Source organism: Coregonus lavaretus (genome assembly GCF_964263955.1).
Source record: "Coregonus lavaretus genome assembly, chromosome: 23".
NCBI classification, from domain to species: domain Eukaryota; kingdom Metazoa; phylum Chordata; class Actinopteri; order Salmoniformes; family Salmonidae; genus Coregonus; species Coregonus lavaretus.
Genome location: NC_140010.1, coordinates 28,345,956 through 28,366,537, shown reverse-complemented (window position 1 = coordinate 28,366,537; position 20,582 = coordinate 28,345,956). Strand labels below are relative to the sequence as shown.

Below are 20,582 nucleotides of genomic sequence, written 5' to 3'. Positions count from 1 at the left end.
TGGAACAATGGGATGAGACAAAAAAAAAAGAAGATACATGCTGGTCCAAACACATAATGCCCTGGGTTTTATTTTTTGTGAGAAGTTAATTTTTCATTTTGTGGATCTAAAAAAATAAATAAAAAAACTCATGGATCAATTATGCCATTGGAATGGGCATTCAGTTTGTAGTACAACAACAACTAGTAGCCTTGTTTAGTACCGTACTCTTCACAGAAGAGAGCTTGTATTTCCAAAGGAAGGCACCCGATACTTGTGGTTCATCTTGGCCTCGCAGCGTTCTGGAGAAATATTATTCTAAAAGCAAAGAAATCTGCCTTTTTATAAATTTCCTTCTTGTTATGTATAAACTGGAATGATACATGTAATCAAGCTGTTACTACATTCTTCTACCTTATCGCATTTAAATCAACAAGTAACAAAATAATGAAGTCTTTCAATGAGGAACATACAATCATTATCAAAAACAGAAGGGGATACAAAAATAACTACATTTTTCACAAAATAATTGGAGAAGGGATCTTTAAAAAAAAAAGGTACTGATGTGAAAACAAACCAGAGACCTAAATCATAGAAAAGCAGCATTAATTCAAAACAAAAATAGTGCTTAGGTAAGTCAGAAGCAGCAGTGACTTCTAGGAACAGACTTCATTCCCATTTTGTTACTTGTCTCATGAACAAATTAAAATGGAAGATCTTAAGTGATTACCCTCTGACTGACAAACCGATGCCTTAAATCCACACCCACCAACTCTGTATGAATGCATGTCACCATTTGTTTCCACATGATACAATGAACCAACAACCAGGAATCTTCGAGGGAGGACCCCCTGGTTATGTTCACAATATACATAAAATACAGAAAGGTTAATAGCTACCTAAACAGACTACAACACGGGAACCAATGAGGGTACAGTGTACCAAAACAAAATAACGTAGAACAAAACCAAATTATAATAACTGTAAACACAGCACAATAAATAGATAAAACAGCAGGTTCCACACCATGCACTGACGTGATGACACTGTTGTACAACTCACACCCACCTCACACTCGAACCAGTTGCAGTTTGTCTTTTATTTTATCCCAAGTGCAAAACATCAAATGAACAATTTCTGTATTCAAGTAATGTTATATACAAGGGGGGAGGGGGGGTATTACAAATATGCGGTTCTGTACATATAATTGCCATATTCATAATTACAGATGTTGATATTTCTTATCAACAGTAACAAATAGGAAATGAAAAAAGTACGAGACGACCATTGCAATTAAGTCCCAACAGTTGCCATGGAGACAGCGTTGTATGCCGTGTGCGCATTCCACTGCCCCTTCCTTGCATTCACAACTCTACGATGCATAGCACCTAAATGAGTTCTCGGCTGAGCCCACAGTCCTGTCCGTGTTCGGAGGTTACGTGACCTCCATAGCCACTGTGTTGTCCGAAATGCTGTTTAGTGCTGGCTTGTCTTGATCCCGATTTTCCCTGGAGGCAAGTGGAGAAAATACGGACAAATCAAAATCAGAGACTGTTCAGTAAAATCTACATCAATATTGACTCACTCACGTAATGTTCCTGAATCAGCAGTGTAAGCTACGGTTGTCTGAACACTGTGTAATGGTCAATTTCTCTACACTTACTCAGTGTCCCAAATGGACCCTATTCCCTATATAGCGTACTACTTCAGACAAGAGCCCCATCAGAGCCCTGGTGAATAGTGCACTATAAAAAGGAGTAGGGTGCCATTTGGAAACACAGACACACTCATCCAGTTCCTCCCCCTCTCTCACCTTGGCACCATGTCCATTGACGGTGTGTTGGTGGAGATCTTAGGCATTTGACAGTTAGTGGTGGCAGCCAGCTTTAAGGCAGATGACGACACGGCGACGTGGGCGTGGCTTAGCGTCCGGGGTATGTGGCGCTTGGTGAGGAGGCCCCCAGGCGAGGACATGCTCAGACGGAGGTTGTTGTTCCCCATCAGGACCTGAGTGGTGGTGGAGTTGGCAGCATGTGTGTGGGGAGTGCCGTTGTTGTTGTTGGTGCTGGGCAACAGGAAGGGGGAGGAGGGGGTGGTGGTCAGAGGGCTAGGGGTGGAGGTGGGGGCAGCAGGCGACGGGGATGCTGTGCTAGTGAGGTGCAAGCCCTTGTAGACACCTGTGGAAAGGGAAGACAGAAAACAAATCACTACATCTGCATGGTCCTAGCAGAAGCTATACAAGCAGTTTCCACTTTGATCAGTTCCAACCTTTTATGTTTGATTCTGTGAAAGCCCTGCGTTTAATTGGAAACGCACTTGCCCACATCTGAGGTTACTTGAAGGTGCGTGGGAATAATTTGATGATATCTTGAAAGAAAAGAAACTTGCACACTGCGCTTACCGGATTCACTTGTGTTTATTCAGCTTACATACCGGCCTCATGGCCTTCGTCAGAGCTTTCAAAGTCCAAAGTGATACTGGCAAATGCAATGTGCGAGTTTCTCTTTTCTTTGATGCTCTGCTTTAAAAAAGTAGTTTATTTATTTAACTAGGCAAAGGCATTGATATTATTTTACAATAATGACCTGACCACAACAAATGCTTGGGTGCAGTGTTAACCTGAGGGTGGAAGGACCCCGTTGACCGGCCCTCCCTCATCCTTGGTCTTCAAGGCCAGCAGCTGGTCTGTGGTCACCAGGGCAGAGGCAGCAAACTGGGCACTGGCTAAATCTAATGTCTTGGACACCAAAACCTGTAAGAGAGGAGAACAACATATTACCACCATGCTAAAAACACAAACTGATGGACAGAGAGAGGAGAGAGGTCACGGGGCTGTATCAAACATCTCAGATTAGGAGTGCTGATCTAGGACCAGGTCCCTCTCCTATCCATTGAATCTTATTCATTATGATCTAAAAGGAAAAACGGATCCTGGAGCAGCGCTCGTATTCTGAGCCACTTTGAGAATACCCAGGTCAGAGAGCGGGCTAACTAACCTGTGTGCTGGTGGTAGTGGTGGTGTTGGCTTGCAGTTGCTGTTGAATCTGCTCCAGCTGCTGTTTCTGCATCAAGGCCAGTTGCTCCTGATGCTGCTGGTATTGTTGGGCGTTAAAAGCTGCAGGAGACACAGAGAACAGGTCACATCAATATGGGATGCATCCCAAAATGGCACCCTATTGCCTATACAGTGCATTATGAATGTAGTCATACCCTTAATATTTTCCACTTTGTTACGTTACAGCCTTACTCTAAAATTGATTAAGTTGCCCCCCCCCCCCCCAATCTACACAAAATAACAAAGCGAAAACCGTTTTTGAAATTTTAGCAAATGTATTAAAAAGTATTCAGACCCTTTACTCAGTACTTTGTTGAAGCACCTTTGGCAGCGATTACAGCCTCAAGTTTTCTTGGGTATGATGCTACAAGCTTGGCACACCTGTATTTCGAGAGTTTCACCCATTCTACTCTGCAGATCCTCTTAAGCTCTGTCAGGTTGGGTGGGGAGCGTCGCTGCACAGCTATTTTCAGGTCTCTCCAGATCAAGTCCGGGCTCTGGCTGGGCATTTCCTCTATCCTGACTATTCTCCCAGTCCCTGCCGCTGAAAAACATCCCCACAGCATGATGCTGCCACCACCATGCTTCACCATAGGGATGGTGCCAGGTTTCCTGCAGACGTGACGCTTGGCATTCAGGCCAAAGAGTTCAATCTTGGTTTCATCAGAGCAGAGAATCTTGTTTCTCATGGTCTGAGTCCTTTAGGTGCCTTTTGGCAAACGCCAAGCAAGCATTCGTGTGCCTTTTACTGAGGAGTGGCTTCCATCTGGCCATTCTACCATTAAGGCCTGATTGGTGGCGTGCTGCAGAGATGGTTGTCCTTCTGGAAAGTTCTCCCATCTCCAGGAGCTCTGTCAGTGACCATCGGGTTCTTGGTCACCTCCCTGACCAAGGCCCTTCTCCCCCGATTGCACAGTTCGGCCGGGCGGCCAGCTCTAGGAAGAGTCTTGGTGGTTCCAAACTTCTTCCATTTAAGAATGATGGAGGCCACGGTGTTCTTGGGGACCTTCAATCCTGCAGAAATGTTTTGGTACCCTTCCCCAGATCTGTGCCGACACAATCCTGTCGTCTCTGACCTCTACGGACAATTCCTTCGACCTCATGGTTTTTGCTCTGACATGCACTGTCAACTGTGGGACCTTATATAGACAGGTGTGTGCCATTCCAAATCATGTCCAATCAATTGAATTTACCACAGGTGGACTCCAATAAAGTTGTAAAAACATTGAGGATGATCAACAGAAACAGGATGTACCTGAGCTCAACTTTGAGTCTCATAGCAAAGGGTCTGAATACTTATGTAAATAAGGTATGTTTTTAATTTGTCATTATGAGTAGTGTTTATTGATGAGAACATTTTTATTTAAATCAATTTTAGAATAACGCTGTAACGTAACAAAATGTGGAAAAAGGGGTCTGAAAACTTTCCGAATGCATTTAGAGAACTATTTTTTACCAAGGCCCATCCATGCACTACAGGGCTCAACCTTAACTCTCGTCCTCTTTTCGGACAAAAATAATATAGATTTAAGTTGTCCATGGACAAGTAAAAAAACGAATTGAAGAATAATCACAATATCAAACAATTACTTGGATCAGAATTTGATCAGAGGCGCCAAGATTTGAATAATATTCAAATAAATGTTTCATGTACATAAATAAAAAACCCTACAGCCTCATGTCCAAACCGATGCTGACAGGAGCCCGTCTGGTGTTCAACCTTCCCAAGTTCTCTCACGTCACCCCCCTCCTCCGCACACTCCACTGGCTTCCAGTTGAAGCTCGCATCCGCTACAAGACCATGGTGCTTGCCTATGGAGCAGTGAGGGGAACGGCACCTCTGTACCTTCAGGCTCTGATCAGTCCCTACACCCAAACGAGGACATTGCGTTCATCCACCTCTGGCCTGCTGGCTCCCCTTCCTCTGCGGAAGCACAGCTCCCGCTCAGCCCAGTCAAAACTGTTCGCTGCTCTGGCACCCCAATGGTGGAACAAGCTCCCTCACGACGCCAGGACAGCGGAGTCACTCACCACCTTCCGGAGACATTTGAAACCCCACCTCTTTAAGGAATACCTGGGATAGGATAAAGTATTCCTTCTAACCCCCCCCAAATTGTAAAGTGGTTATCCCACTGGCTATAGGGTGAACGCACCAATTTGTGAGTCGCTCTGGCTAAGAGCGTCTGCTAAATGACGTTAATGTGCCCTTGAGCAAGGCACTTAACCCTAATTGCTCCTGTAAGTCGCTCTGGTTAAGAGCGTCTGCTAAATGACTAAAATGTAAATGTAAATGTAGGAGGGAGGCACCAGAAAACGTAGCCAAACTTTAATTAAACTTTTAAATTACATAAATATAGGCTAACGCCAGTCATGTTTGACAAATATAATGAAGGTTAATTAACATTAACGTCTAAAGGCTTGATTCTGTCGACGTAGGAGGCACAGTTCGTTCAGATCAAATGGTCACAAGAACGGAGAGTGAAGGACAGTGCCTGTTGCGCACCGCACATTACCCAACTTGAATCTGAGCGCAGGCGGTCAAGCATTTAGAAACTATTTAACCATAAACTGAATTGTTTAAAACCGCAACGTTATGTCATTTTATGAAGCATGTCTTACCTTGTACTTTTAGAAACACTTCATGCCATTGAAACCAGAATTTCTCATGTTCTATTGTTTTTCAAATCAATGTTATTTTCTTGTGCAGCAGCCTAGTCATAGTAACCCATGCTAGTTGATAAATCTTTAGATCTCCTCTCTTAACATCTTAAGGATCGGACGCCTTTTTTCAATTTTCACCTAAAATGACATACCCAAATCTAACTGCCTGTAGCTCAGGACCTGAAGCAAGGACATGCATATTCTTGATACCATTTGAAAGGAAACACTTTGAAGTTTGTGGAAATGTGAAATTAATGTAGGAGAATATAGCACATTAGATCTGGTAAAAGATAATAAAAACATATTTGAAATGCAAGAGAAAGGCCACAATATAATATTGCAGTTTAGGCAGAATTTAGATTTTGGCCACGAGATGGCAGCAGTGTGTGTGCAAAGTTTCAAATTGATCCAGTGAAGCATTGCAATACTGGACTATTTTGTATCAAGTCTGCCCAAATGTGCCAAATTGGTCAATTGATACATTTTCAAGTACATAACTATAAAGAACATACAAAAATGTAAGTTTACACACTCCCAGGAATGTCATACATGATGGCTCATTAGCTTATACAGTCGTGGTCAAAAGCTTTGAGAATGACACAAATACTAATTTTCACAAAGTCTGCTGCCTCAGTTTTGATGATGGCAATTTGCATATACTCCAGAATGTCATGAAGAGTGATCAGATGAATTGCAAAGTCCCTCTTTGCCATGAAAATGAACTTAATCCCCCCAAAAAAATTCCACTGCATTTAAGCCCTGCCACAAAAGGACCAGCTGCCATCATGTCAGTGATTCTCTTGTTAACACAGGTGAGAGTGTTGACGAGGACAAGGCTGGAGATCACTGTCATGCTGATTGAGTTAGAATAACAGACTGGAAGCTTTAAAAGGAGGGTGGTGCTTGAAATCATTGTTCTTCCTCTGTTAACCATGGTTACCTGCAAGGAAACACGTGCCGTCATCATTGCTTTGCACAAAAAGGGCTTCACATATTGCCGCTAGTAAGATTGCACCTAAATCAACCATTTATCGGATCATCAAGAACTTCAATTGTTGTGAAGAAGGCGTCAGGGCGCACAAGAAAGTCCAGCAAGCGCCAGGACCGTCTCTTAAAGTTGATGCAGCTGCGGGATCGGGGCACCACCAGTGCAGAGCTTGCTCAGGAATGGCAGCAGGCAGGTGTGAGTGCATCTGCACGCACAGTGAGGCAAATACTTTTGGAAGATGGCCTGGTGTCAAGAAGGGCAGCAAAGAAGCCACTTCTCTCCAGGAAAAACATCAGGGACAGACTGATATTCTGCAAAAGGTACAGGGATTGGACTGCTGAGGACTGGGGTAAAGTCATTTTCTCTGATGAATCCCCTTTTCGATTGTTTGGGGCATCCGGAAAACACCTTGTCCGGAGAAGACAAGGTGAGCGCTACCATCAGTCCTGTGTCATGCCAACTGTAAAGCATCCTGAGACCGTTCATGTGTGGGGTTGCTTCTCAGCCAAGGGAGTGTGCTCACTCACAATTTTGCCTAAGAACACAGCCATGAATAAAGAATGGTACAAACACATCCTCCGAGAGCAACTTCTCCCAACCATCCAAGAACAGTTTGGTGACGACCAATGCCTTTTCCAGCATGATGGAGCACCTTGCAATAAGACAAAAGTGATAACTAAGTGGCTCGGGGAACAAAACATCAACATTTTGGGTCCATGGCTAGGAAACTCCCCAGACCTTAATCCCATTGAGAACTTTTGGTCGATCCTCAAGAGGCGGGTGGACAAACAAAACCCCACAAATTCTGAAAAACTCCAAGCATTGATTATGCAAGAATGGGCTGCCATCAGTCAGGATGTGGCCCAGAAGTTAATTGACAGCATGCCAGGGCGGATTGCAGAGGTCTTGAAAAAGAAGGGTCAACACTGCAAATATTGACTCTTTGCATAAACTTAATGTAATTGTCAATAAAAGCCTTTGACACTTATAGAATGCTTGTAATTATACTTCAGTATACCATAGTAACATCTGACAAAAATATCTCATAACACTGAAGCAGCGAACTTTGTGTCACTCAAAACTTTTGACCACGACTGTACACTAACTTTCACACATCTAGATGGCCGGGCGGGGCGGATCTGGAGCCAGAGACAGCAGGGGTTCAAACTGTAGAACCCAGTTCCTACATTTGAATATGAAAATAGATTTTATCAAACAAAACTATGCTACATTTTATCTCTGGGACCCTTAGCAAGATTACTGAATGGAAGTACATTATTTACCTTCAGAGGTGAATGTATCACACCAGTTGCCGTGATAAGTTTGTTGTTGTGCACTCTCCTCAAACAATAGCATGGTATTTTTTCACTGTAATAGCTACTGTAAATTGGACAGTGAAGTTAGATAAGAATTTAAGCTTTCTGCCCATATAAGACATGTCTATGTACTGGAAAGTTTGCTGTTACTTACAAAGAGTCATGCTAATCACATTAGCGCACGTTAGCTCAACCCTCCCGTATATGGGACCCTGATCCCATAGAGGTTAATTTCTAAACAGATAATTTCATCTATGTCACATGAAACCGCTCACGCGTGCGGTGCGCTTTCGAGAATGGCGTTTTCCCGCTATTGCATTTTGGAACATTTGCGTGTATCCTATAGCCATGTGTGCATTGATGAGGTTATAATATGAAGAAATAAAACTATCAACATTTTAAGCTAAACGGTCTGATCTGTTGCATCAGCCTCAATGCTTTTGTAAAAAAAAATGTATGAGCAGTGGTTGTATGAAATTTGGATCTGTCGTCCCAGAGTCTGTTTTGAACCGTAACATTTATCGGCCCAGGGACGACCTTAATTTTGAGCCCTGGAGGGGCTGTAATTGTAATGTTGCAATATTTTACAGGCTACCAAGGGTCACTAACTATCCTCTAGGAGAAGCCTTAAAAGGGGAGCATTGGATTTTGAGACAAGCTTGAATAAGCAAAGAAGCAAATAGGCAGAGTGTATCCAACATTTTTGTCTGATTCTATGGTACAAATATATATATTAATGCATTTTATTTTTGTAAAGTGGCATCCTTGCATCAATCATACAATGAGCTTTTGGACAAGTAAAAAAATAAATAAAAAAATACTGTCCTACTAGTCCAAAGGACAAGTGGTTAAATGGTTAATGTCAAGCCCTGCACTATATAAGGAATAGGGTGCCGTTTGGGATGCAGCCTGTGGGGGACGTAATAGCCAGGAGTGTTAAGGGACTAGGGGGAATGGCAGAAGACAGGGCCTGTCTGTAGGTCCATCTCCTGGCTTTAACTCTCACTGAGGCCCTGAGCTGAGATACACACAGCGGTGGTCAGCAGCCAGTCTGTGTTCTTCCCTCTCAGCACTGACCCTTAGGATCAGGAGGCCAACCTAGCCCCACGACCAACACATTTCCCTATAGGACAATAAAGTATTCGATCATTCACTCACACAGCCAGAAAAAGATTGCAAAAGGCAATATACAGTACCATCAAAATCAGTCCATCTTTAAAACCAAAGCCATCCAATATAAACAAATCCCTTTCCAATCACTCAACTGACATGCAATGAAAATTCTGGAAGAAATCAATAGGCTGACATTTCAGAGGGGTTTTCTGGATCAAATGGGGCTTAGGAGGTGGGCGTGGCGTGGCCCATGGTGCGGTTGCCGACAGAACATTTTAGAGGCCCTGTTGGCCACAGGAGCACATTTCCTGCAATTCTACACATTTTACCATTACTTATGCTATCCGAGTGACTCAAACATAACAAAACCCATGCCATGACAAAAACACTCCTGAATGCATTATTTTTTGAATTTTTGATTCTCCCTGACTGTTTAGCTTTTATTTTGGTGATTATTAGCTCTCAAAGATGATCTTATGAAAAAATATAGGCCAAATTATATTTTCTACATACTTTATATCTGGTTTTAGTTGTTTAACTTTGCACACAAAAAAATGTTTCAGCACCTCTGCGTGAGATCACTGTGAGAAGTGACATCGAGCCAACAAAGGGTTAAATTTGTATGCTTGTGAAATGGTATTACTCTATGAAAACAGTTTGACAATTGGGGAACTCATTCACACTGATGCCCCAGAGAATAGTAGAAAGGACAATGGTTGCATCCCAAATGGCACCTTATTCACTTTATAGTGCACTACTTTTGACCAAGGCCTTTATCGGGAATAGGGTGCCATTTGGTATGCAACCGACACTTTATATTCAGAGCAGCGTCCCATCCACGTCCGTCCATCCACACACAGAATATATTTATCACACACATTTTTAATTGACTGTTGCTGGCCAGGGGAAAGGCCACGCCACATGAATTCCAAACATTACAGCCATTCAAAATGTCACACTCATTAAGAAAGGAATTGATCACCTTGTCCGCACCACAAAAGGAACAAGAAATTGTTTTTTGTCCCTGGTGGTCAACTAAGTGGAGGACCCAAATGTCCCCCTATATAGTGCACTACTTTTGTCCAGACTCTATGGGTCCTAGTGCACTATATAGGGCAAAGGGTGCCATTTGGGAAGTGACATTAAATTCAACACACACACACCCCGACAGCGGCACAAAAGCAGGGTTGGCAGGGAGCGAGAAAAAGATAATTGATCTAACACAATGTCTCAATTTTATGACTTTCCAATTACCTTTCTCAAAAACCTACCAAAGTAAGAGTCGCTCCTTTTTTAAAATTTTATACAGCTCCTGCAACTAGACAAACCATGATTCAGTGCCTTTGATCTGGGACTCTGTGCGTGCATGCGTGTGTAGACATGGACTGTATGTGTGTGTGTGTGTGTCTATGGAACGGTCTGTGTGAGTGCGAATAACCCTGGGCCCTACTCACCAGCTGTGGGGGCCGGGGGGCCAGCTCCTCTCAGGGGGCCAGTGGTGCCAGCCAGTGTAGAGGTGATGCGACTCAGGCCCCTCCCCAGCCTCCTGAACAAGGGGTCTGTGACCATGTTGTCCCCGTCATGTAGTGGTAGTGTCCGGGGCCTAAAGTGCCGCCATCGGCTCGACTTAATGTTCAACAGTATCTGACTGAGGTCCGCAGAAGAGGAGGAATAAGAAGAAGAGGTTCTGTCCGAGGTATTTGTTTGTGAGGTACTAGCAAACTTGTCTGTGACTGGAGAGTGGGGCGGCAGATCAAGCATTTCCGAGTCCAGCCCATGAAATACATTGTCAAAGTCTGTGTGTGCCCTGTCAAGCAAAACCCTGAGGGAGAGAGGAGAGGGAACAGTGTTTAGGTCCTTCTGTTAGCCACGCAAATCATTCATGCTATTGGTCCCAGAAAACCATAATTATATTCTCATGTATGGTCAGTACTAGCATGCATAGCTATGAATTGGAGACTGGTTACATTTCTCCTGCCCCATCACTCAGCTGTTTACTAAAACATTGGCGGGGGTAAACCCGCTTTGTTGTTTGAATCCCAGATTGCCCCTTTTACCCTGCAGTAACCTACCTGCCCCCTCGTCCCAGGCGTCGTCGTGCCATGCCCAGGCAGCATGGTGGCACTGTGAGGGTGGTGAGGCAGTAGCGGTAACGAGTGTCTCCCAGACCACCCTCTGACGGACTGACCCACGGCCAGCTGCCCCCGTGGTCCAACCGAGACTGGTGACAGACAGACACAGGAGGAGCCATTAGACATAAGACATGACAGGAGTTACGATACATGGTCAGACAGTATGCCACTGGGACTATATGGGAATGTGTGCTCACTTTCCTGTGTTTCTGTATTGAATTAAGTTGTATTATGATTGATTGATTGATTGTGTATTTTGTATGCCGACCACAAAATGTTTTTTTTGTGTGTAAATGTTCAGTAAGGTTATCGTATGGATTCTTCTATACTCACAGCATAATATTGACAGCCTGCTTTCCTCCGGAAGGCAAAGGAACCATCTGGGTCATTCTCCTCCTCAGCTTCTGAAGAACCTGAGTGCATCTGGAGAGTAGAGGGAGAGAGACCAGTCAGTCACAGGTCACCAACAGGGCCATCTTTATGATTAACACATTTCCCCCACAGATGTCCAAGGCCCAATCCTAAAGCGACCCCTAAGCCGTAAACACCTGTGGAGATCTGAGAAGATTTGTAAGGTGAAAATAATATAGCCATAGCTCCACCTTCCCCTCCGATAGGCTAGGTCAGGGTTTCCCAAACTCTGTGATCGGGACCCCAAGGGGTGCACATTTTGGTTTTTGCCCTAGCACTACACAACTGATTCAAATAATCATCAAGCTTTGATCATTTGAATCAGCTGTGTAGTGTTGCTTATACCAATCAAATCCTCTCAGATCTCCAAGTGCCTCGGGATCCATTTGGGACGCAGGCCAAGTCAAACCGCTCTGCCTACCTGGGAGTGCAGCTCATCGTCTGAGCTGGGGAAGTCATACTGGTGGACATCCTTAGCGTTGAACACAGAGGGGCCAGAGTGGTGGGGGGCAGCAGCTGACAGGGGTAAGACTTTAGGCTTCTTCTCATACTTCCTCTTCTGCCTGACGACCTCTGTCTTCTCCGGCTAGGAGGGAGGGAAGGACCCAGACACATTGTCACTCACTTGCTGTCTAACATTTTAGGAGAAAACCTTCAAGACATTTGCACGTATTCACTAAGTATCTCAGAGTAGAGCTGCTGATCTAGGGTCAGGCCTCCTTTCTCCATATAATCTTATTCATCGAGCTCTAAAAGGCTAAACTGATCCTAGAGCTGGCAGTCCTACTATGAGACACTATATGAATACGGGCCATTGATGTCGCCCTTTTGCCCTCTCTCACCTTGGACTTGTACTCCTTGAGGTCCATGTGGTCCTGATGTCTGTACTGGTTGCTGTTGGTCAGCGGCACCAGAGGGATAATATGGGCAGGCTTGTCCAGAGCACGCTGGGCCAGCACTTCAGCCATGATCTCACCACCAAAGTCGGACATGCCGTTCCTGGAGGGGAAAAGGTCAAAGTCAAGTTATAATCAAGCATTTGAAAAACAACTGGATCTCAATCAAATCGTCAGCCACTTTAAAACATTGTTTTGGAACTGAACGATTCAGTTTTGGAACTGAACGTAAAGTTTGACTTTATGATAATAATACTTTTTTACACAAGCTTACTTAAATTTACAGTAAAAAAATAATGTTTTAAGACATGTGGTCCTCTGTAGCTCAGCTGGTAGAGCACTGCGCTTGTAACGCCAAGGTAGTGGGTTCGAACCCCGGGACCACCCACACACTAAAAAATGTATGCACGCATGACTGTAAGTCGCTTTGGATAAAAGCGTCTGCTAAATGGCATATTATTTATTTATTATTATTTAAGGCCAACTCTTAAATGTATCGCAACCATTCCTATACAGTAGTACCACAGAGATCCTATAGGCCAAATTCATGGTTGGCTAGCTAGTTAACAAACACTGAGCAGATACATCTACAAATGCATTGTTTAATACTATATTCTACCATAATTTGAAAAGTTGCTAGAATTGAAAGCTTTCCTGACCAAGATGGCTGGCATCCTAGCAACATGACTCTGAAAACCTCTGTCTCCATGAGTAGTCCCCACCTCTTCTCTACAATCTCCAGGGTGAGGTGCAGCAGCTCTCTCTTGCTCTTCTCCCTCCTCTTGATCATCTCCAGGATGGTGACGGCTCGGCTCAGGTCCCTTCGCAGCTTCAACATCTTCTCATACCCAGCCTCCTCGTTCTTACGGTTCTGAGGTGGACAATTTCACCATTAATTGACAGTCATCTGCTGTCAATAACCTAGCGTAGGCCTCTATTTAGTTGAAATGGAAATGTGTAGGCGTATTGGTACATACCACACACTTGGGACCAGTTTCCTGGACACAGGCTAGTCCTGAACTAAAAAGCATGCTCAATGGGAATTTCCATTGACCGAGACTTTAACAGTGTCCGGGAAACAGGCCATTAGTGTTTACCTGGGTTGGGTCAACTAGCCCCTATATGCCCTGTTCTAGAGGTGGGATCCTACCTTTCTGGTCTGCATCTTCTCCGTCCTCCTGCGGAAGGCCACATAGGGGTCTGAGGTGCTGGATCCGTCCCTCTTTTCCTGCTTCACAGTGGGGTGCAGCGTGCTGTGCTTGCTGTTTTTCCTCTTCCTGGTCCAGTAGTCAAACACCTCCTTGATCAGCTCATCATCCTCCTTCAGCAGCAGCTTGGCCTCCTGCAGGCTCACCGCCTGACGGGGGAAGAGGGGAGGGAGGAGCAGGGGGTCACATTTTGGAGGAGGCAGGGTCACTGTCCTGACTTGTCCCCAGGATTCCCAGGACTATAGACGCTACCATGAGTAACTCCAGTAAGAGTATCTCCTGTTTCTGTAGCGCGAGACAACTTTATGTTCAAGACAGTACACACTCTGGACAGGATGCTAGTCTGATGCTATGATTCCCCATTGTAGGCTACTCTCTCTTCTCCCATCTAAGCCAAGTACATGTGATTGGGGATATGAGGGTGGGGGGAAGCCCAGATAAGGGCAAATAGGGCCATCGTTAAAAGTAGTGCACTATATAGGAAATCGGGTGCCATTTGGGACGCAGCATCCAAGGCTTACCTGCTGCCCACTGCCTTTCTCAAGTCGGTCGATCATCTCCTCAAACTGCAGGAAGGTGATCTCCATCTTCTTCTTCAGCTTGTTCACAAAGGCCTCGTCCTCTGTGTCCAGGTCATAGTCCGGCTGCTCCGTGTCCAGGCTGAAAGCTACAGCGTGGGAGAGATGGAGAGAGGGTTTAGACATGAGGATGTCAGTGTCCAGGCTTAAAGCTACAGAGAAGGGAGAAAGGGGGATTTTAGACCACTGAAAGCTGGAGAGAACTTTAGACACGAGGATGGGAATGGAGTGGACTTTCAGAGATCCTGGGAGCCATTTTAACTCCCCATCGTGACGTCAAACCCGCGAGAGGTTAATGCTGCTCAGCGTAAATGTATACTCTGGTTCGGTTTGCAATAATTAAAAAAACACCTGAAAAAGTGGCTCATGCTGGCAAAAGCTACGCGTCCATGACGCCGCAGTGTTAACTCCCCTGTTAACCCTGAGCACACATGCTAATGTAGTAGCATTATTACAATGCAATTCCGTTTCAAGAGTTCAGATGAAAAGCTGGCTGCACATCTCTCACATTATGGGATATGAGAGGCCTTTTAGCCCTAGATCTTCTGTCTGAAATAATGCTGATCTCATGTTCTGAGCTACTAGCGCTTCGATGTCGATGGTACATAAAGATGTTGGAATTCAGATATGACGTCATGGTTTTACCACTACCCATGGAGTTTTTAAAACTACGGCGCGTGACATGGTCCATTGCGCCAGTAAATCAGCACTATCTACTTTAGGTTTTTCAAATTGCATGCGTCTTGGAGCTTAAATTGGGATCATATATTCTGTGCTAACGTGCCGATACCAAAAAAAAAAAAAAAAAGAGTAACAGAGCAATGTCTAACAGAGAATTTCGGTAAACAAGGCATTTGTGGTAAGTGCATGGAGGCCGCCATCTTTATGCACCTCCGCTATGCTAACCAAAGCTACAGCTGTACTGAATGGGGTAAAGTGATTACTTTACATTTGGTCGTTAAGGAAATCTGAGCAGAATCGAGCCAGAGAAACATAAAAATTCATGGCAGTCATTTATCTAGGCAACTGCATTTACAATTTTGCCAATGGCACTTTCAAAGCCCAAGACGGACAAGAAAGTCGAATCCTAAAAACACGCCTTCACTTAAATGAATTAGAATGCCATTAGAAATTAGATTTGAGCTCTGACGACTTCTACTGCTAGACTTGCAGCAAAAACATCAAACAAGGCGACATGAACTTAAATTAATGCCGTTGCCTATCATAGAAAATATGTCTGTAATCTGACAATAATTGGACAAATGACAGCATGGACTTCCACTTTAAACCAATGACAAAAAGTCATGACCAGGAACTTACATTTAGCCTAGCTCTTATCTTAAGCAATCAAAACAAAGAATATGATTCATGGACGATATGACAAGGTCTACTAAATTACTACTAAGGCCAGATCCCCCTACCCTTGAGAATTATGCCATACAAACTCAAATGTCACAAAATAACCAAAATGTCTTGCCATTATCTAAGAACCTACACCCACAAATGCAGATGTTGATCAACAACTCCAAACGGACACCTTGAACCAAAGCACTTGTGGAGATCTATGAGGATCTGACAGCTGCAATCAATATGGAAACAGCTCCACCGTGTCCTCTGATAGGCTGGGTGGAAGTTTCATCATATTGCTTATACCAATCAGATGCTTTCAGATCTCCACAAGTGACACAGTGCGTTGGGGTGGATTTGGGATTGAGCAGTAGTATAGGGTCCTACAGGTTCAGCCAGGACAGCCAGTAGGGCTGGGAATTGCAAGGGACCCCATGATACGATATTTTTACGATACTCAGGTGCCGACACATTTTTACATGTTTTAGTCATTTAGCAGACGCTCTTATCCAGAGCGACTTACAGGAGCAATTAGGGTTAAGTGCCTTGCTTAAGGGCACAGACAGATTTTTCACCTAGTCGGCTCGGGGATTAGAACCAACGACCTTTCGGTTACTGGCACAACGCTCTTACCCACTAAGCTACCTGCCGCCCCACGATATGTATTGTGATTCAATACTGCAATTTTATTGTGATCCGATGTTCCAAACATATGCTACGGAGGGACAAGAGAGCCATGAGAAAACAAGTTTTGATCAGTCATGGAAATAAAAGTGCTGAAAACATGTTGGCTCACTATTTATAAAGAAGATGGAGAACAAGCTATAGCACCCAAACTCAATAGGCAGACCACGGGCAGATCCGAACACAGAAACTTAAAAATATATATACAGTGCATTCGGAAAGTATTCAGACCCTTTGACTTTTTTCACATTTTGTTAGGTTACAGCCTTATTCTATAATTGATTAAATTCTTTGTTTTTTTTTCATCAATCTACACATAACACCCCAGCTGACACTGCATGTCAGAGCAAAAACCAAGCCATGAGGTCGAAAGAATTGTCGGTAGAGCTCCGAGACAGGATTGTGTTGAGGCACAGATCTGGGGAAGGGTACCAAAACATTTCTGCAGCATTGAAGGTCCCCAAGAACACAGTGGCCTCCATCATTCTTAAATGGAAGAAGTTTAGAACCACCAAGACTCTTCCTAGAGCTGGCCGCCAGGCCAAACTGAGCAATCGGGGAGAAGGGCCTTGGTCAGGGAGGTGACCAAGAACCAGATGGTTACTCTGACAGAGCTCCTCTGTGGAGATGGGAGAACCTTCCAGAAGGACAACCATCTCTGCAGCACTCCATCAATCAGGCCTTTATGGTAGAGTTGCCAGACGGAAGCCACTCCTCAGTAAAAGGCACATGACAGCCCACTTGGAGTTGCCAAAAGGCACCTAAAGGACTCAGACCATGAGAAACAAGATTCTCTGCTCTGATGAAACCAAAATTGAACTCTTTGGCCTGAATGCCAAGCGTCACGTCTGGAAGAAACCTGGCACCATCCCTACGGTGAAGCATGGTGGTGGCAGCATCATGCTGTGGAGATGTTTTTCAGAGGCAGAGCCTGGGAGACTAGTCAGGATTGTGGGAAAGATGAACGGAGCAAAGTAGAGAGAGATCCTTGATGAAAACCTGCTCCAGAGAGCTCAGGACCTCAGACTGGGGTGAAGGTTCACCTTCCACAGGACAACGACCCTAAGCACACAGTCAAGAAAATGCAGGAGTGGCTTCAGGACAAGTCTCTGAATGTCCTTCAGTGCCCCAGCCAGAGCCCGGAATTGAACCCAATCGAACATCTCTGGAGAGACCTGAAAATAGCTGTGCAGCGACGCTCCCCTTCCAACCTGACAGGGCTTGAGAGGATCTGCAGAGAAGAATGAGAGAAACTCTACAAATACAGGTGTGCCAAGCTTGTAGCGTCATACCCAAGAAGACTGTAATCGCTGCCAAAGATGCTTCAACAAAGTACTGAGTAAAGGGTCTGAATACTTATGTAAATGTGATATTTCAGTTTTTTATTTTTAATACATTTGCTAACATTTCTAAATCTGTTTTTGCTGTCATTATGGGGTAGTGTGTAGATTGAGGGGGAAAAAACGATTTAATCAATTTTAGAATAAGGCTGTAACGTAACAAAATGTGGAAAAGGTCAAGGGGTCTGAATACTTTCCGAATGCACTGTATAAATATATATTTATTTGTATTAGATCGGGATTCGACTCCTGGTATCATATGAACACACAAAATATGAAAAATGTTTAGGATTGCAGGAAATTAGCTTTAAAACTGCTATTTTTCCTCTCTGCCAACAAGATGGGTGTGAACAGTTTGAACAGTTCGGGATCGCATGGGCTGCGAGGTGGGGGTTTGTTACGATGCAGATTGATGACAATATCCATCCGGACCTAATATAGCTAATGCTATTTTTGTACAAATCTATACTTGGGAGTCAAAGTATCGATATAATATTGTCAAAACTAATATTGCAATATGTAACTACTAACTATCGATCCCCCCCCCCCCATCACTAGCAGCCAGGTCCACTCTACTCACGCTGTATGTGAATAAGCTGCTTTGGCATCTTGAACTCCCCGGGGTAGAGAGACTCGTAGTAGGCGATGTTGCCGTCTGCCTCTGGGACGGGGATGACCATGTTGTGTTTCTCTCCATACACTGACTGGGCTGACATGGCCCTCTGGAGATGGTGTTCCTAGAGAGACAGAAAGAGTTTAATAATTTATGCCATTTAGCAGACACCTTTATGCAAAGTGACTTATAATCATGAATGCATACATTTTGGTATGGGTGGCCCCAGCGGGAAACAAACCCTCTGAGCCACACAGGACCAGAGAGAAGTACAGAGATGAGGGCAAATGATTGAACAACATACCTCTGCTCAACAGGAACTATATGTATTAAACAAAGTCTGAGCACTTGGATAGCTAAATTGACAGGGTCAGCTGGAAGTTTGAGGTAACTGATGCATAGAGAGAGGACCACATAAGTCAGAGTGAACCTCAATCACAGTCACACCGACTGCTGCCATCTGATCCATGAGGCCAGGAACAAATCAAGCATGAAATCAGTACTGACAGAAACAGCATCCTTTTCAAGGAGATTTCAGGTGACAAAACTATTCATTGTTTGAAAGTACTAGAAAAACAAAGAACTGGAAAATAAAAAGTACACAGCAGGACTTGGAAAGTAAGGAGTAAAAGTCCTGGAATGGTCATCAAAGTCACACACTGATTGAATAGGCTTTTCCCCAGGTGCAGAACCCACGTACACTCCTCCACTCCAAGGCAATTTGTAGGCTTACTCTCATACCTGTTCCTGTTCCAAAGTCTGGGGACTAGTTTGGACCAAGCACCTGGCAGATACACTTTACAACAACCAAATAAATGACAGTCATTTCAAATAACTACAAAACACCAGTGGGAAAAAAAGCAGCGAATCACGTTTGAACAGTGTCCTCTGGCTCTGAACAGGGCCTGGGGCGGTGGGGGTGCTCGTCTGAGCGGGCCGGCCAACAGTACTAAAATGAAAGGGCCTCTGGCTCTCAGACAGACGTGGGCACCATGCCCTTGGCAGCCTGTCAACACAGCACAAGCACAGCGTAGTCCCAGACCTGTACATCATCTCTCCGGAGTGTATGTGTGTGTTTATGGTTTCACTGCTCTGGGGGCCCTAGGCAATCTAGAGTTGTTTCTTCTGCGTTCTCACCATCTGTGTCCCAAATGGCACCCCATTCCCTATTTAGTGCAATACTTTTGACCAGGTCAGGTAAAGGGTACTACACTACATAGGGAATACTTTGGTCCTGATTAAAAGTGCACTATAAAGTGAATAGGGAGCCATCTGGAACACGTCATCCACTATCAACTGGAGTTCTGAAAAGTGTTTCCCCGTCAGCAGCTATGGCTGTGACGATACCAGTATTGCAATGTTTTCTCCATGGAAAAAATTTAAACACAATGCAGACCAAACTCTTTAGTCCTTTAAAAACCTGCTGTATGTAAAATAATGTGACTCTGGAAGAGTTTCTAACATTAGGGTCGTTTTCCTAAAGAAGTTGAATCCGCTTCATGTTTTGTTTCCTTGCCACGATACTAACAAGTTTCGCAATACTGGCATCGTCCCGGCTCTATCAGCAGCAGTCAAATCTCCATTCATCGGCACAATGATTAATTTCTGGAACACTCCGTTAACGTTTTTGAAAGAAAAAAATTATTCAAAAAACTAATTGCCGTTTGCACACAAAATATTTCCCAATGACCATGGGAAATAACCACTAGAGGACGACCGATATCGGTTTACCGATATTAGCCTTTTAACAATATAGCGGTATCGCCCACTAAGTCCACCGATAACCAATATTGAATAAATAGGATGAAAAAAGGAATCTCACGCTTATCTGAACACTTACGGCCATTACCATGATGTCATTATTGTCACAACGTAAGAAATCAACATTTTAATCATGTTCATTGGACAAATGGTATTTTGGATGGCCAGTGTGGAAAAAAATGTGCTTTAATTTCCCAGCTGGAAAACAGTATATATCGGCAGATATATTGGTAAGCTGCCCCCCATAAAATCTGTTATCGGACCACCCAAAACATTATAGGTCGGGGTCTAATAACCACTGACTGGATTTTAATACCGGCCCATTTAGTGTGAATACTAGTGAACATGGACAGGGTCACAACACACAGATAGGCTAACCAATGCCTGAAGTCCCCACTGCACTACAGGGATCTTTGGCTACTTCAATTCTCCACCCATCTACCAAAGTGTGCACTTGCACACGCTCCGTCATGGATATAACAGTGGTGGAAACTCCCTCC

General features: G+C 44.2%; 1 protein-coding gene across 4 annotated transcripts in view; it reads right to left on the bottom strand.

Annotated features, from left to right (window-relative positions):
• Positions 1-34: 34 nt before the first annotated feature.
• Positions 35-20,582, bottom strand: part of LOC311150725 (enhancer of polycomb homolog 1-like) — a 39,253-nt gene continuing 18,705 nt past the window's right edge. For all 4 annotated transcript variants that reach the window (XM_084188246.1, XM_084188248.1, XM_084188247.1 and 1 more), the window contains exons 2-14: positions 18,289-18,445; positions 14,281-14,426; positions 13,702-13,908; positions 13,274-13,422; positions 12,498-12,654; positions 12,077-12,241; positions 11,578-11,667; positions 11,185-11,333; positions 10,567-10,934; positions 2,976-3,094; positions 2,599-2,731; positions 1,793-2,156; positions 35-1,487 (exon numbers count right to left, since the gene is read on the bottom strand). In XM_084188246.1, coding sequence (XP_084044372.1) covers positions 1,415-1,487; positions 1,793-2,156; positions 2,599-2,731; positions 2,976-3,094; positions 10,567-10,934; positions 11,185-11,333; positions 11,578-11,667; positions 12,077-12,241; positions 12,498-12,654; positions 13,274-13,422; positions 13,702-13,908; positions 14,281-14,426; positions 18,289-18,445 — 2,277 coding nt within the window. In that variant the 3' untranslated portion in view covers positions 35-1,414. The remainder of the gene's footprint in view (positions 1,488-1,792; positions 2,157-2,598; positions 2,732-2,975; positions 3,095-10,566; positions 10,935-11,184; positions 11,334-11,577; positions 11,668-12,076; positions 12,242-12,497; positions 12,655-13,273; positions 13,423-13,701; positions 13,909-14,280; positions 14,427-18,288; positions 18,446-20,582) is intronic.